The sequence below is a fragment of the Rissa tridactyla genome, chromosome 10, assembly GCF_028500815.1.
Source record: "Rissa tridactyla isolate bRisTri1 chromosome 10, bRisTri1.patW.cur.20221130, whole genome shotgun sequence".
NCBI lineage: Eukaryota > Metazoa > Chordata > Aves > Charadriiformes > Laridae > Rissa > Rissa tridactyla.
The window spans coordinates 9,986,058-10,002,254 of NC_071475.1; the positions used below are offsets into that span (position 1 = coordinate 9,986,058).

Below are 16,197 nucleotides of genomic sequence, written 5' to 3' on the forward strand. Positions count from 1 at the left end.
GTTTTTTCACTCAAGAAAAGAATCACTACAAGCAATATCTGTCAATTTGTAATCATTTATTCATACACAATTTAAATGAGAAACAATATTACTTTCTCCTTCAAATTTCAGGTCTTGCCAAAGGAGTTTTATTTTAATAATATTGTAGAAATGAACAGCAATTGATATCAAATAAACACCTATAAAATACTCTCTACATGATACAGCCATATAAGCCAGGCTTCTGCTTTTTAAGGAGAAAATACAAAGCTGGACACAAGAGACTGCAGCAGGGTGCACTTTTAGTCAGAGTAAGAAGGTCTGACATTTATGTGTAATACAGGACAGTTCAAAGTAGCAGGATCCTGCAAAACCATTTAGAAAAAGGACAGTTTCGTCCTCAACCTGAACAGCCTACCCTGAATGTTAAAATTAACCTGGGAGAGTGAATGATTTAAAAGAAATAAACCTACTGGATTTGACACAAAGTCAAGTCATGAATCAAACTCCCTCAGTGTCCCTCGATTTCCTCACCGAAGTGGATGAGCCTTCCCAAAACTCGCTTATTAGCTGAACCGTCAACTTTGCAAGGCAACTGAATCTAAAAATATGTGGCTCTATGTGAGCTTTTTAAGATTTTCAGATTAAAACTCAAATGCCACCATGACTGAGGGGATTGAACATTAAATTCCCTACCCACTACCTCAAAATTAATTCATTAATAACTATGTAAAATACTCTTGAGGATTGACCTCTTCCATCTCTGAACCAACATTCCCTGCCACTAAACAAATATTTAACTGTAATGACATATTTATCAATTGGAAACATATAATAATACTTCAAAATCCCTCTTTATTTTTGGTTCAACATTTTCTTTCCTCTCTCAATGGCGGACTCTCTGGGTTAGGAAAGGGAACATGAGGAGTGTGTCCATCAATTCTGAAGTGGCTGGATGTTGTCAGGGCTTTCTTTCCTTTATTTACCTCTTTCATTAAAACCCACCTTCTCAATCTTTCCACGGTGCCTCCAACACAAAACAGTATGATTTTGCTGTGCTTTAAAAAATGCCACAGAAGTAGAAGAGGACTCCAGAAGACAGCACCAAACTCATTCACATATTATTCACAACTCAAACTTAGATTTACAAAGACATATAGACTGGACTTAAAAAATGGAACAGTATCTGTTCAGAAACCTTTCGCTTTTAAATAAGTAATAGCAATACGCACATGAAAAACACAAAGTTTTAGAAGCATCTCAGTTACGTCTCGGATATTTCACAGTATTGCAGAGAAAACAGTAAGGATTATTTGGGCTTTGCCATTCTCTTAGTAAATGTACTAAGGGTGGAAGTGGAGCTGAAAACTCTGAACTGCTATTTTAATAAAACCCTAATGCCTCTCTTAACAGTCCTCCAGAATGTTCCTGCTAGCTGTCAACTGCAAGAAACCTTTTTACTTCAAGGGTCCCCAAATGTCTGTCTCTACACCCCTCTGTCCTACTGTGTTCTTTTGATTTTATCTTGTACTCCTCCTTGTCCTTTTATAATCAGTCTGATTGCAAACTGATTGATCCCAAGCTTAACCTCTGCACTCCCCTGGAAATGATGCAGCGTGGTGTGATGTTCCTACACTGCAGAACTCATTTGGGTCATTAGCTCAAGGAAAAAAAAAAAAGAAAAGAAAAAGAAACTACACAATTCTGTTCCAATGTGCCTTTAAATCACATTTATAAACTCAGCTTTCTGATTTATCCTTCTGTTTACTTCTCGTGCAAGGAAGCAGAGACAAGAATGAACTTGAAGCAAGTCCTTCACTCATTGCAGATTTAAAGTCTCCAGTAATGATTATACTTTATAGACTTATTTACAGCTTGCTTACACACAGGGATTTTGACAGCTATTCTGTAAATACACTCTCCCACCCACTAAGCTCCATTGTAAACTACCAGGAACATGCACAGGGTCAGACTTGAGCTCCTTTTATCATCCTTATTCTCCTTATCTCAGAAAACCAGAATCTGAGCCCACATCCTTGTGCACTACAAGGCAGATCCCAGCAGCTACCACCTGGACGATCTTTCTGGATGTCTGTGGATATGGTTTTGTGAGGACTGCAGTCCTCAAAAGTAAAAGAGGAGACGGTGGAAAGAACGTCCTCTTGGACAGTAAAACCCTGACCTCACTATTCCATTTCCCGTACCTTGCTAGCCAATTGTTCAGCAGTTGCTTCAGGAAGGCTGCTACAGATTGACCTCCAAATTGAGGACAAAGCCAAATCTCTAACACCCTGCATCCTGCACCTCCACCCAGGGGAGTACCGAGGCTTCCATTTACATGCAAACACCAAAATAGACATTGCTGCAAGTTAAGTGACAGCACACTGTTGACCCTGACAAGTTCTCTGATGCATTCTGTTTAGCGTCTAAAGGCTGACTGAGCAGAGCTGAGTATACTCAAATCCCACTAAAGTTCACCTGAGCAGTGAACATTAACAACTTGTGAAAAAACCCAGCTGAAACATGGCAGGCTCCTTATTCTATGAGATTACGTGAAAGCTTTCTGGTGTGAACAACAAGCCTAAGGTCACAGAACAAACAGGATGTCAACAAAACAAAGCAGCCTGCCCAAACACAAGGCTGCTAGTGCACTCAAAGGGGCAAACAGCTTTGCACTAGGTAGGGAACATGCCCTCCCCACTTACTTCAGAAAACATTTGCAAAACATTTATTTTTCTTGCATTCTTTAACCAAACTTCAGCAGAATAAAACAGCATTTAAAATACTTATTGTACATCCACATGTGCCCAAGAAGCAAGCATATCTACAGAAGTTTTATGCTCCTGGAACCAATTTTCAGAGCCTTTGCTTGGGTAAAGGAAACAAGAATATGAATTCACAGATGCAATTTCTGCTTTTGTCAATGTGCTTGCCACCAGTAGCACTGCTTTGCATTAGTAATTAATTTTACTCAGATTATGTTCATTTACTTATTTAAAACTTCAAAGCTTTAGGAAAAGCATACTTTCCTGACCTAAAAAGTAAGAGCTTTGAAGTATCTGATGCAAATAAACTCACTACCATACACAACTGCATAATCAGTTGCAGAAAATACCATAATATTTTCCCTTGCTTTGCAAATGAAAGAAGATTGTTGGTGATACGCACCACCTATTCAAAAAGTGAAATGAGCTATCTTCTCCACATAAATCAGAAATATTCTTTTATTTTAAATATCTTGAGGGGAAATTAAGTACTTTTTGCTCTCATCTTATGAAGTGTTTTGCATTCCTCATTTTTTTATTTTTTTTTTTTTTACAAGATTTAAATTATACTTTTATGCAACTATGAACAAATGCTTTAACTATTAAATATAGCCAGGAAAAAATAATTCTATAAATATTTTACCACCAACCATGAGATATAAAGAGCATGCTTTTCAGAGTATCCCCACTATCAATATTTTGTACACTTCATCCTAATTAAGCTTCTTGAATTGTTACGAAACTCATAGCATGGTCAATGGGTTGATCAGAAATGTTTCCAAATTCCTGACTCAAGTAATCGTATCTATCAAAGAAGCTTTTCTTGCCTACCGTACCCTGGAAAAACACTTTTTCAAGTGTTAGGAGTCTCTGATATTTTAAGAAAAGCAACAATAAAATGCCAATTTAGACAATTTGAGCTCCATTTCTCATCACAGAGAAGTAAATATGAAACATAACCAGTTTTTTATCCCAGGCTCTTTAATACTTGAAGTCAAATCACGATAATTTCCATGCTACCTAATTATGTCATCACAGAAGATTATGACTTTGAGCACTAAGGAGCATAGCACACCCAAGCAATAAAGATGCAAATGCCCACAGCAGTATACAAAGAACGACAGTAAAGTATCTACAGAAATAGTTCTACAGCATGCCTAAGGCATAGCTGGTTTACCTAACTAGCGCAGAATGGACCATAACCATTTCTATCCTGGAAATACCAAAAAAACGACTTGTACACAATTTTTGTTTAAATCTGAACACTTCTCATCTTTTACTGTTAATAAATCTTGGTTTTAATTAAGACCATTTGACTTAGACTGACATGAAGCAAACTCAAAGAAACAAACATAAAAGAGGAAGACTGTCTTCTGGCTGCTTAGGCAGAGCTGGGGAGAAACCAGAAACTGCCACAGAATCATCGATGCAAGTATACTTTTAATAGGAAGCTAAAAGTTATGAACATTTTTCCTTCTTTCGCAGGTCATTTCTTTATTAATATTTCTCCATTATTCACACTGGAAGTTCACTCTGCTGTCATTTTCAAATCTCAAAGCAAGCCTAGAATGCTACGAGCTGCATCATCTCTTCATTATCAAAGACTCTGACCTTAAAGTGGATTTCTACATTACAAACACCACTGATCAAACTTTCCAGGCAAATGAAAAACTATTTCAAGTCATCCCTAAAACAAAGTAATCTCTGCTTTTTTGTTTCTTGGAAATGTAGGCACGTTCACTGCATGTGCTCAGCCATTTGGAACGATTGAGACTTATAGACGTGTGGTAGCTGGGTGTACAGTAAACGCTAATCAGCGAGCAAAGGGAGTAGGGGAGAGCAATCCTTCATGAGAAGCATGTTCATCAAGTAGCTCTCTAAAAACACTGCCTACCTGCCAGCTGATAACATTAATCAGGCACTAAGCCACAGAGGTCACCAGCAAAGCCAATGCCGACCCAAAATGGCTGCTCATAAGAGACAGCAAGGTAATGAACAAACTGTTCAGCTGCTGGCAGAAATCCAATCTGTCACCAGACAGAAACACCCCAGCCAACCTCCCGCATGAGCTGAGAAGTGCCAACTCTGCAGGGTCAGAAACTCCCAAGAGCTCCTCACAGCCCTGGGCTCCTCTGTGACAAACACCACGCGAGACATCCCATCCCCACCTCAAATCTCTCACCGCTTATAGGAAAGGTCTAAAAAAAAAATATCCTAGGCAACTGGATATGATGGATGGGTTTTCAGATTACCTCCGCTACTGGACATTCAAAGGAATAAGATGTATTACCGAGGCCAGGACTTAAAAACATGTATTTTGCTTTTTAATCATAAAATCTCATTTTATTTCACTCTTAACAGCTGCTAGCAATGTGGCGTGGGACAAGATATCTCTGCATTAGTGGAAAAAAATACTAAAAAATGACTGGACATTACAATCCATAATCTGTAACAGGTTGCAAGACTGCAGAGAACTTGAAACTCCTCACTTCCAGACAGAATGACACCTCTGTCTGCCATGTTTTCCTCACTTCAGATAACTATTGGGCAACTGGATTTTGAAAATGGACTGACCAAAAGAACCTCTCCATTACCACCACACAAAGAAGTACTGAGAGGAGATGGAAAAAATCCCAGATAGACAGGTTATGCACCAGGGGTTTTCTACCCTTGGTTGATGCCCAACATGAAAAGATCAGTGCAGCTCCTGAACCCCAAACATGTAATAGCCATAACATAGATCACAGGTAAATTAAATGTAGCCTTAAAAATACTCCTGTCAGCGTATGCATGGTTCTGAATTGCAACGATAAACTTATTAAAACATATAGCCTGACTACGTGGAGGGAGATGAAGGAAAATGAGTTTAATCCAATGGAACAGACCTTCCAAGCCCAAAGGATGATGGCATTACTTCACTGATTTAGGAAACTGGGAATATTCCCAGCCTTGTTCCTAGTACCTTATTACAGCCCATACTGTATCCAGCAAAGTAAATAACATGCAACGCTTTTCCCTCAACTACAAAGCCAGTCACCTCAACAAAGAAGCATTTGGCCAAACATTTCCCCTTCATAAATCCAGGCTGTCCTGATCTTCACATCCCCAACCAGTTCTTCCTCCTTTGTATGCATGAGGTCCAGTAGTGTCTCCCGTTGACAGCTCCTCAGTCATCTACACTAGAAAGTTGTTATCAAGGCTCTCCAGAAACCTCCTGGATTACTTGATTATTTGTGCCCTGATGCAGTGTCACTCCAGAAGATACTGGAGTGAGTGAAGTCCCCCATGAGAACCAGGGCCTGCCAATATGAGGCTTCCTCCAGTTGTCTGAAGCTTCATCTGATTCTTGCTGATCAAGCTGCCTGTAGCAGACATGTACACTGTTATTAACACTGCATTAACACTTTATTACACTATTAACACCATTATACTGTTAATAACGGTGGTCTGCCCACTAACCCTGACCCATAGGCTGGGTCATCACCCCTCCCTAGATGGAGCTCCATGCATTCCAGCTGCTCTGTCACGCAACGTTTCATACCATGTTTAAAGAAAGCTCTAAACATCAGCTCCCCTATTGCCAAAATTTATGGCATTACTTTAGACTATTTTAATATGAGCCATTTAACCAAAAAACAAATCCAGACTGAATCTCTGCATGAAAGAATTCAATTAAATAGATTCACTGTCTCCAATGTGTTTGGCGTAGCAGAGTTGAAGCTAGAAAATTTAAGGGAAAGTAAATTTCTCATGCCATCTTCAGACCTTAAAAAGCCAAGCAAATAATCTGTTGACAATAAAAAGTTTTCTGTTGTTTTTAATAGCCCTTTCATCTCTAATTTTCATAAATACCTATTTCTATCTTTTACCTTTACCTGTCATTGTTATCTGTAATTTGCACACATAATCTTTCCCATAACTGGAATTTCCCAGAAACTTTTATACCAATATTGTGTACAAGCAACTTTCTTCCCCCCCCATTTCCCCCTCGCCCCCCAAGGGAGTAACTGCTTTCTTGGCTGCCAGTAAATTAGCAGATGTCAAATTTAACTATTCTTTTGTCCATGGATCCCTCAGAGAAAGATCTCAAAAGAATGATGAAATATTCCGCTGTCTGGTTTTTAATTTGCAGCTCATGTTTTCTAGTCAAAAGTCTTGGATAAGCAGACAAACCTACCAAACATGATCAGAAATCTCCGTTAATTCTCCAGTCCTGGCAATTCCTACAAAACTTCTGCATCTCACAAAGAATTTTAGTGGACAAGAGTTAGACGCCAAAAGTAAAGTAACTACAGTAAGAGTGATTCTCTCACCTCCTGACACAAACTGAGACTATTGCTCATTGTTTATATTCCTCAGAGTCTATCTACTCCTGTAATACCTTGCCATTTTTCATCTTTCCCAGTTATTGTTCCCATGAGCTTGCTTATTGCTCCAGAAGTATTCTAAATGCACACTGTATAAAAGGGTGTTCAAAGTTGCTGCTACTGATGCTCTCAAAATATCTATCCGTTTTCAGACAAATAAAACTCTTCCACTTACAGTTTACTTGTTAAAAAAAATAAAATAAAATAACCCTTTTGTTCCAGACTGAGTTACTGCCTGCTGAATCTGCAAGGTATTTCATCTGTTCCACCTTCCTTAAGACAAACTGCCAGATTTAGTAACTTAAAATACCTAGGCACTCTTTATAAAGAGTCACATGTTCACTCTACAAATGCAGAAAGCACACCACAAAGTTGCAACATTTATAACACCTCTTGTACAAACTAATTTAGCTGATAAGGACATGCACCTAACCTTTGGTCCTTCACTTGTAAACAACACGAATCTATTCCTTTTTATTATGAAAAGCACAAAAGTAAAATTCAAATCATTAATTATATAAAGATACAAATGATAAGAGGCAAACTTAAACTACTTTGCTCTCTAGGTCCAATCGATAAAGCGCTACTGCACAAATTAAAGACAAACACAGTAGACTGAAATTGATCAACCACCAAGTACTACCAATGTGCAAGGTAAATAAACCCCAAAGAATAATAAGGTATCACTCACAAAATATTTAAAAATTGCTTTTCTTAAATGAAACACTCTGAGTGAAACAGCCCAACCCACATTCGTGCCCAATGGGGACAGTGCCTAGAACTTTATGATTTTGGATTCCAAGTTTATATGCTATAAGATCACCACAGAAATAAAACAAATGTAATTCAATTTTGAGATACAGACTCTGGTAGTTTAGGAAACCTACGAGCAAGCAGAAAGAGACCAGGAAGAAAAAAGCTCACGGGTAAATCTGCTCAATAAAGCAGCACCATTTAAACAAACTAACAAACCAGAAAAAGTGAAACTCGAACCCCACCAATCTTGGGTTCTTATTTTATTTCCATTGCGATATTAAAGGAGGGCTTCAGCGTACGTTTAGAATCTGATTTAACTATCATTCATGCAACAGAGACTTCAACAGCACCTATTCAACAGCACAGGATACCTCCACTATTAAGGAATTTTTCACAATAGTCAATCTTAACTTCTCTTAGTTTCATGTCTAGACTGCTGTGTTATCTAGTTAAAATAAGATCAATAGCCAGCTATTAATTATGGATCAATGTTTAATTACAAGTTCCAAAGTTATTGTCATAATCAGTTGCACAGATAACACGATTTCCATGTCCCATGTGTTATCAAAATGCTGTGGAGCAGGGAAGAGATGAGCATCAGCTAACTGATTCACAGATGGCTAGAAAGTGGCTTTCTCAGCAGAGTATTAAGGAAGGGAATTTTCTGGAGAAAATCCTTAGGGTATATGCTCAAAACTGCAGATTCTAGTCTCAAACATACACAGAAGGATTGGACTGCCTGAAGCAATAATGAGCCGAGCCACTTGTCACAGGTGTGGTCAACAGCAAAAAAAAAATAATGTATCAGTTGGGGAATAAGTAATCCTGGAACTGTACCTGCGAGTGAGCCCTGGAAACAGGGAGTGGGAGAATCATCTCTCTAAGCACTGAAATAATGCATTTCCAATTTTTGCTGAAAATGAACCTTCCAAACAAGAGAGGGGGAAATATAGTGGAGAAATGATCTACTTCTAAAAAACAACCAAACACCAAGTGTTTCTGAGCACTCATCTCACATTTCTGTATTCCCAAAAGAATCTCAACATCTTCACACGTTCTTCATAGTATCATTGTTGGCAGACATCAGCCAGAAAGACCAAATGAAAGTTTAAAAAAAAAAATTAAATAAATTGCCCTGCACTGACAGTTTGCCAGAAAAAAACAGAAGGAAACAAACAATCACTCAGATATCTGTAAAGAAAACAGAGTTTGTCTACTGACACTTTATCTAGTGCCTCAGGAGGCAGATCAATGAAAAAACACTTGCTTTTATAGCAAAAACTTTAATGAATCCTAAATATACCCAAGCAAGGTAAGGAGTCTCTTTGTGTAAACTGGCTGGGAGTTAAGATGGAGGGCAGGAAGGAAGGGTTTACTTATCCACAGCCAGGTTTAAGACCACAGGTGTCCCAGCTAATTCTCAACATAATGTCATATTCATGAAGGCTGTCTCTTCATATCTAATTAGCCTTATCCCCTGATTACATCTACATGAGGTACAAAAGGTAAGTAAATGCAGCAAAGTGCAGCTTCTCTACTTCTAGACAAAGCTGTGAATATTTGTGCCAGAGACAGATTGCTCCCAAGGTAGGAGTTCCACCATAAAAAAACTACCCGAAAAAGTAACTTAAAAAAAAAGATTCTATTTATGTACTCATTTCCTTCTTTCATATAAAAAGAGTCAATTACCATGTGTTTAATGGAACTGACAAGGAGGAGTGGGCCAAACAACTGTTCCACTTTGGCATTTCAGTTTTGTCTGGAGTTTGAAGAGGGCTTTCCAGTCATTTAGTTTAGGTACTTATGGAAAAAAATGTTTCTGAAAGTCTGTAGGCTCATGTATTTCCTGCCTCTTAAATGTAAACCCGCAAAAATTATAGCAAAACAGTCAACCAGGAGAAGCCAAATAGGGAAACAGTCCAAACCTCCAAGAAACTTTCAAGAACTTAACATAAAGCCAAGAAAAAAAAGCAAGAATTTAGCACTGAAGTAGCTTCTAAAGTCATGAATTGAAAGTTATTTCCAGTAATGTTTTCTGTTGCATGGAAGACCATTAAACTCACAGCTGATAGCTTCTTAACAAAGACAGAATTTTCTCTGTCCAGCATTAATGAGGCTTTATAGGTATTTAAGTCTAGGAATTGAAGGCATTTGCAGTGAGCAACCTTGCACAGTTCCCTATTTTTAACATATATAGCATGCAGCAGATTTTATAATAGGAATATTGTTTGATCTCCTCTTTCCCCCCCTCACCCTTTTTTTTTTTTTTTAATATTTTCAACATGCCTGAAATTTGGAGATGTTATGGCAGGACTGAGGACCATTCTGAAGGCTAGGATAGGGCTGCATAATGCACCAGTCAATCTGTTCACTGTATTAGAAAACTGGAGAGTTACCTTAAGCATTTTTTTTTCATATAATTCTGATTTAATTGTTCCTTATTTATATTCATCGCTGAAATCCACTGCATCTGAAGCTATTTTGAAAACACAGCATTGTCCCAAAGGGCCCAATCCAACTCCCATTCAAATAAACAGCCTTCAATGGAGCCTATTTGTTGCTAGCCAACAAGATTGAATTCTGCTGCGGAGTGGTCCCTGGAGCGTTTGTCACAGCTCTTTACAAATATTGCTCCAGTAAGAGCAGGTCTAAATACACTTGTCCACATGCACTGCAGACAACTGAAATCTTTTAACTTCTTGACACACTTGGTCAGATTTAAACTCCAAAAGCTCAAAGAACTGAATCTATCAAGAATATAAAAAGTAAAAAGTGTAAAAAATGTTTAACAGTTGTAAAAAGGTAAAGAGCCAAAGACAAAGCAGAAGGATAAAATATTTTCATGTGATATGATAAAGTACCATTTAGTCTACCCCTAAAATGGTTACACAGAAAAATGTTTGTGCATAGATTATAACGACAACCAAACTTCTCAAAAAGCTTGTTTCAACACAGCTATGAACAATATCAACGGTTTTGAAATAGTAAGAAATTTTGTAACAGATACAAAGCTTACAAACACCACTCCAACAGTAAGTCATGAAGGTTATGAGGAAATACTTTAAACCTCAGCAAGTATCTACTCACACAAGGTCACCAAAACAACAAAGTTTAAGACTGATATTTCTTGATTATATCCTTACCATATGGAAGACTCTTATCTGTGAAAAGGCTTGGAGAAGAGGACAGGTTTTGCTGGTTTATGGTAAATAAATAAATAAAATAACAGTGTAACTTCTGGTCTAAGCAAAGTAGTGAAAGATACAAATGAAAGAAACTCTTTCAAAGGAAGGACTTCTCTTACTATCAGATGCTTTATCCTACTTTGTACCACAGAAATCCAGGCTCTGACTGATGGACTTATTTAAAGTCTGAGAGAGCAGGAGATTAGGAGATTATTTACATGGGAATTCTATAACGTAACATAGCAAAAATGAAGACCTTTCCACAGGAAAGTGTTTTCCTTTGAAATTAAGAACTTGATTTGTTGTTATACAGTATTGATGTGGTTCTTGAAAATAGTGTACTTGGAAAGCACCGTTCTTGGGATATGCTCTCAGTATCTGTCAGAGTTCAGAAACAGAATAATATAATGTGATTTATAATACAAGTTCAATATCTCTATTTCATAAGTAACACACAAAGAAAGTTTTTAAAAAAGTTGGCCACCTTAATATCCTAAGAATACTCTTGAGAATCTGAGCTGATACCCAGTGATGTCAGTGGAGTAACTTACAGGATCACTCCACGCCTTGAGAGACGACAGAACAGAGCGTGAACTCATAATTTCCACCTCTCCCTCAGATCCCCGCTGCAGCACCAGATAGAGAGGGTTTGAAACCAAGCTCAACCAAAACACCTTCTACGCCTCGCTCCAAGATGACTTTGTCCAGACAACGCTCCATACTCAAGTCCTACAACATCCCTCCATATCAGAGCAGGGATGCACAGAAAAACAGGGATGTCACCTCCCAGCACATTTTTGTAGGATAAGGGTCACATAAGCCATCATGGCAGGAACACATCTTCAACCATATACGCACCAAACACTGTTGGGGCTGACAGGATTGCCCATCAACACAAACAGATTGAAATATGTATGTACAAACACAGATAAATATACACAGATTTGTATATACATAATTATGTGTATGTACATATATACACACATATACGGTCTCCTTGTCTGTGTGTGTGTATATACATACGTGAAATAGACAAACACTAAATCAATTAATTGCACAGAATTGCCAAATAGTATACCCATCATTAAAAAAGGAAAGTTGGGCAACAAAGATTTCAGATTTAAAACCGAGCTAGCTAACTTCCTTCAGGTTAAAAGATAAACCACACAAATGTAGATATACGGTGCAAGTTAGGTTCGGCACCAACACCGCGCTTTATCTGACAGCCGTCCCCCACAGCCATACGCTGGCAGCCAGGAGCATCCCCCAGCAGTGGCACCCATGGAGCAGAACTGGCCAGAAATACGTTGTGTTCACTCCAGAGGCTTTTGCTTCTGGGAAAATACTTATGCTCAGAAGCACGGACCAAAGTAGATTCCCGTTACAGCTGCTGATCTAATAAAGAGAAAAAATAAAGAGGCTGGTTGCCAAAGGCACCAGAGCTGCCTAAAATGTACATATCTCACTTTACCTCAGCATGCCTGCTGTCGAGGCGAATAAAGAACTCCCACTGCACCTCAAGAGAGCTCCTGAACGTGAGCCCTTCAAGGGGGCCCATTTGCTCCTCCCCACCGTACTTCTGTGAGCCAAGACCACTGGGAAGGAAGGGAGATGACTGGCCTTCCCGGGCGAGCACAAGTGGGCATCCGCACCCTGGCCTCACCTCAGCCACCAGCACAAACCCAAAGCCAACCTGGCACTACCACCCAAAACGTGTTTCCATAAGTGATACTACTTCACGTGCAGTGTCACCTAGTTCTGCTACTGAAATAATGAAAAGAACTTTTAGTTTTAGGGCCAGGGAAGCGTTCAGAGCTTCTGACACGGTGGTGGGTGCAGCCCTGGCCGACCGAGCGCCGCTACCGGACCTTTGCCCCGGCCCCTGGGAGCGCCGGGCTCGATGGAGCGAGGGCCGCCCGCCAAAAGCGCAGCCGGGCTCAACACATCCTCCAGGCGACGAAACCTGAGCGGCAGCCCGAGCTCCGCCGAGGCGGAAAGGAGAGGTCCCCCTCCACCTGCCTCCGCCCTACAGCGGGAGGCTACGAGGCCGCCCCGGGGGAAAAGCAGCTTCGAGGGGCGGAAAGCGGCGGCGGAGGGGCCGGGGAGCGGGGCGGCTCCTGAGGAGAGGCTCCCCAGCGCGCCAGGTGCGCGGCCCGCCGCCCTCCCTCAGCGTCCGGGCCGCCAGCAATGCCAGCGGCACGCGGCGGCCGGGGCCGGGGCTCACTCACCGGGAAGCTGCCCCGCAGGCAGGCGGATCTCAGGGCCAGGTCCCGCAGCGCAACCCACGCCTGCCCAGCTAGGGAAGCCGCCATCTTAGCCGCGCCGCCTGCCCGCCCGGCGGCCGCTGTCTCCGCCCTGCCCCGCTCCCCGGGCGGAAGCTCGGCGCGGCGCCCACCCCGCCGGAGGGGAGGAGAGGGGACGGGCGCGCTGTGAGGGGCGGGCGGGGTAGGGTTCCGTGTGGGGAGGACATGTTGGGGCAGGGTGCGCGGTTGGAGGCGGTGTGAGGGAAGGGTGGGTTGGGAGTACCTGTACCGAGCATGGCTGTGGGGGGCTGGGGCTTAGGGCAGGAGGGGGCTTTGTGGGGAAGGCGGTGGCTGGGAGCGATGGAGACAACGTTGTGTGGAGGAGCTAGGTTGTGTGAGGCGACAGCCTTGAACTGCTGGAGGTACTGCCCTCACTGATCTGCCTTCTGACTTTTTTTCATGACTAAAAGCACTTCTTTTTTTTTTTTTTTCTTTTGATAAGAAATAGTAAATTAACCTAAGCTAATAAGCGCTAATAAGCCCTGCTGGGATCCAGCTGACTCTTCACAGGCACATTAATCTGAACTCCACAAAATGCCTCTGTTCATTTCTTCATCCACAGGTAAATCCTGTTAGTTAATGCCAGACTGAATTCAGGCCCACGTGGGGGATGGCGCTTAAGACCAGAGCCCTGATAGCTCATGGCTCATCACATGGAGTTACCAGTCCCACCTGTAGCTTCATGAAAGTGAGTCCCAGAAGCCAGATTTGTGAAAACACCTCGTTCCACCCATCAGGAATGACTTAAGGACTGCTGTGGACACAGGTGTTTTGTGTCTTCAATCTGAAGCAAGTTCAAGAGTCAGATGGCCTGGTCTTTACAGGTACAATCTCTATGTGAGCCCACTGAGCATTTCTGTATCTGGTTTTGGTTAATGCACAGTCTGGATAATCCACCTGTGAGAAATGGAGAGCTGACTTTAAATAGTTCACACAAATTAGCAATTAACAATGATGGTTTGAAAAAAAAATTGCAAAAATTGAGTAGCAGATGAAATACCCTTGCAATTTTACAACAGTTCATATTAAATTCACCTCTGTTGAAGCATGCAGAGTTTAGCATTATGTGCATCCATTAGTCAGGCTGAACATTATTTATTCAGTGGTTTATGATGAAGTAGTCAGATAAACAAAACAGTCAAATCCCCATCTTCTAGTCCAGGATGTCAATGGGAACAAAGGATGATGCTCCTGTCAGTGCTTAGGACTTACACTCCTCACTCCTAGACGTGTTTATAAAAAAAATCAGGACTGAACAACTCCTTTATTGGAATTTAATCAGCAAATAAATTATACTTCTATTAGAAAAAAACCTGCAATTTCATAAAAACTGAGGTGCTAGAAAAATCTGAAATTGAACAGTTTTGTCTTTGTCATGACAATTTAAGTAATGTAATATGTTTCAATAAAGAATCTGAAGATGCAGCTTTTTGATAGCATTGAGCAATAATGTATGGTACCCAGTATTAACCTAGGTATTACTGTTTCCTTATTCTTTCAGAATATTATATACTGACTTTGGTATTATGCTGGAAGAAATATAATTTCATTTTCAGTTTCATGACTGTGGTTCAGTAAGCACAGTGTTTCCTATTCATACAAACTATTATAGCTGTCTGCATTAGGTTTATATATATAACAGGTATATAAGCTTTCAGATAATGTGTGTGGATTGCATGTAACACTATCATTTAATGCTATGAGGAGCACTTTCACTGCATAATATAAATAGTGGAGAAGCTTCTTTACTATATTTTTTATTGTTTAGATTTAGTAAATGGAAAAACACTGTGCAGATGCGCAATCTAGGTTAGTCACTAAGACATTTTTTTATATCTCTAGGGTAGAAGATACCTGATCTTTAAAGTATGATGAGAATCATAGAATCATAGGGTTGGAAGGGACCTCTGGAGATCATCTAGTCCAACCCCCTGCCAGAGCAGGATCACCCAGAGCAGGTTGCACAGGAACGCGTCCAGGCGGGTTTTGAATGTCTCCAGAGTTGGAGACTCCACCACCTCTCTGGGCAGCCTGTGGCAGGGCTCTGCCACCCTCAAAGTAAAGAAGTTCCTCCTCATGTTTAGGTGGCACTTCCTATGCTCAAGTTTGTGCCCGTTACCTCTTGTCCTGTCCCCGGGCACTGAAAAGAGCCTGGCCCCATCCTCCTGACACCCATCCTTTAAGTATTTATAAGTGTTGATAAGGTCCCCCCTCAGTCGTCTTTTTTCCAGACTGAAGAGACTCAAATCCCTCAGTCTTTCTTCATAAGAGAGGTGTTCGAGTCATCATCTTGGTAGCTCTCTGCTGCACCCTCTCCAGCAGTTCCGTGTCCTTCTTGAACCGGGGAGCCCAGAACTGGACACAGTACTCCAGGTGCGGCCCCACCAAGACAGAGTAGAGGGGGAGGATGACCTCCCTCCACCTGCTGGCCACACTCTTCTTGATGCAGCCCAGGATGCCATTGGCCTTTTTGGCCACAAGGGCACATTGCTGGCTCATGGTCATCCTGTTGTCCACCAGGACTCCCAGGTCTCTTTCAGCTGAGCTGCTTTCCAGCAGGTCAGCCCCCAACCTGTAATGGTGCATGGGGTTATTCCTCCCTAGGTGCAGCACCCTACACTTGCCCTTATTGAATTTCATAAGGTTCCTCTCGCCCAACTCTCTAGCCTGTCCAGGTCTCTGTATGGCAGCACAGCCTTCTGGTGCGTCAGCCACTCCCCCAGCTTTGTGTCATCAGCAAACGTGCTGAGGGTGCACTCTATCCTCTCATCCAGATCATTGAGGAATATATTGAAGAGGACTGGACCCAGTACTGACCCCTGGGGAACACCACTTGTCACTG

General features: G+C 41.1%; 1 protein-coding gene across 1 annotated transcript in view; it reads right to left on the reverse strand.

Moving 5' to 3' along the window:
• Positions 1–13,424, reverse strand: part of SUCLG2 (succinate-CoA ligase GDP-forming subunit beta) — a 133,137-nt gene extending 119,713 nt beyond the window's left edge. Inside the window, exon 1 of the mRNA XM_054216103.1 lies at positions 13,281–13,424. Coding sequence (XP_054072078.1) covers positions 13,281–13,364 — 84 coding nt within the window. The 5' untranslated portion in view covers positions 13,365–13,424. The remainder of the gene's footprint in view (positions 1–13,280) is intronic.
• Positions 13,425–16,197: the final 2,773 nt, after the last annotated feature.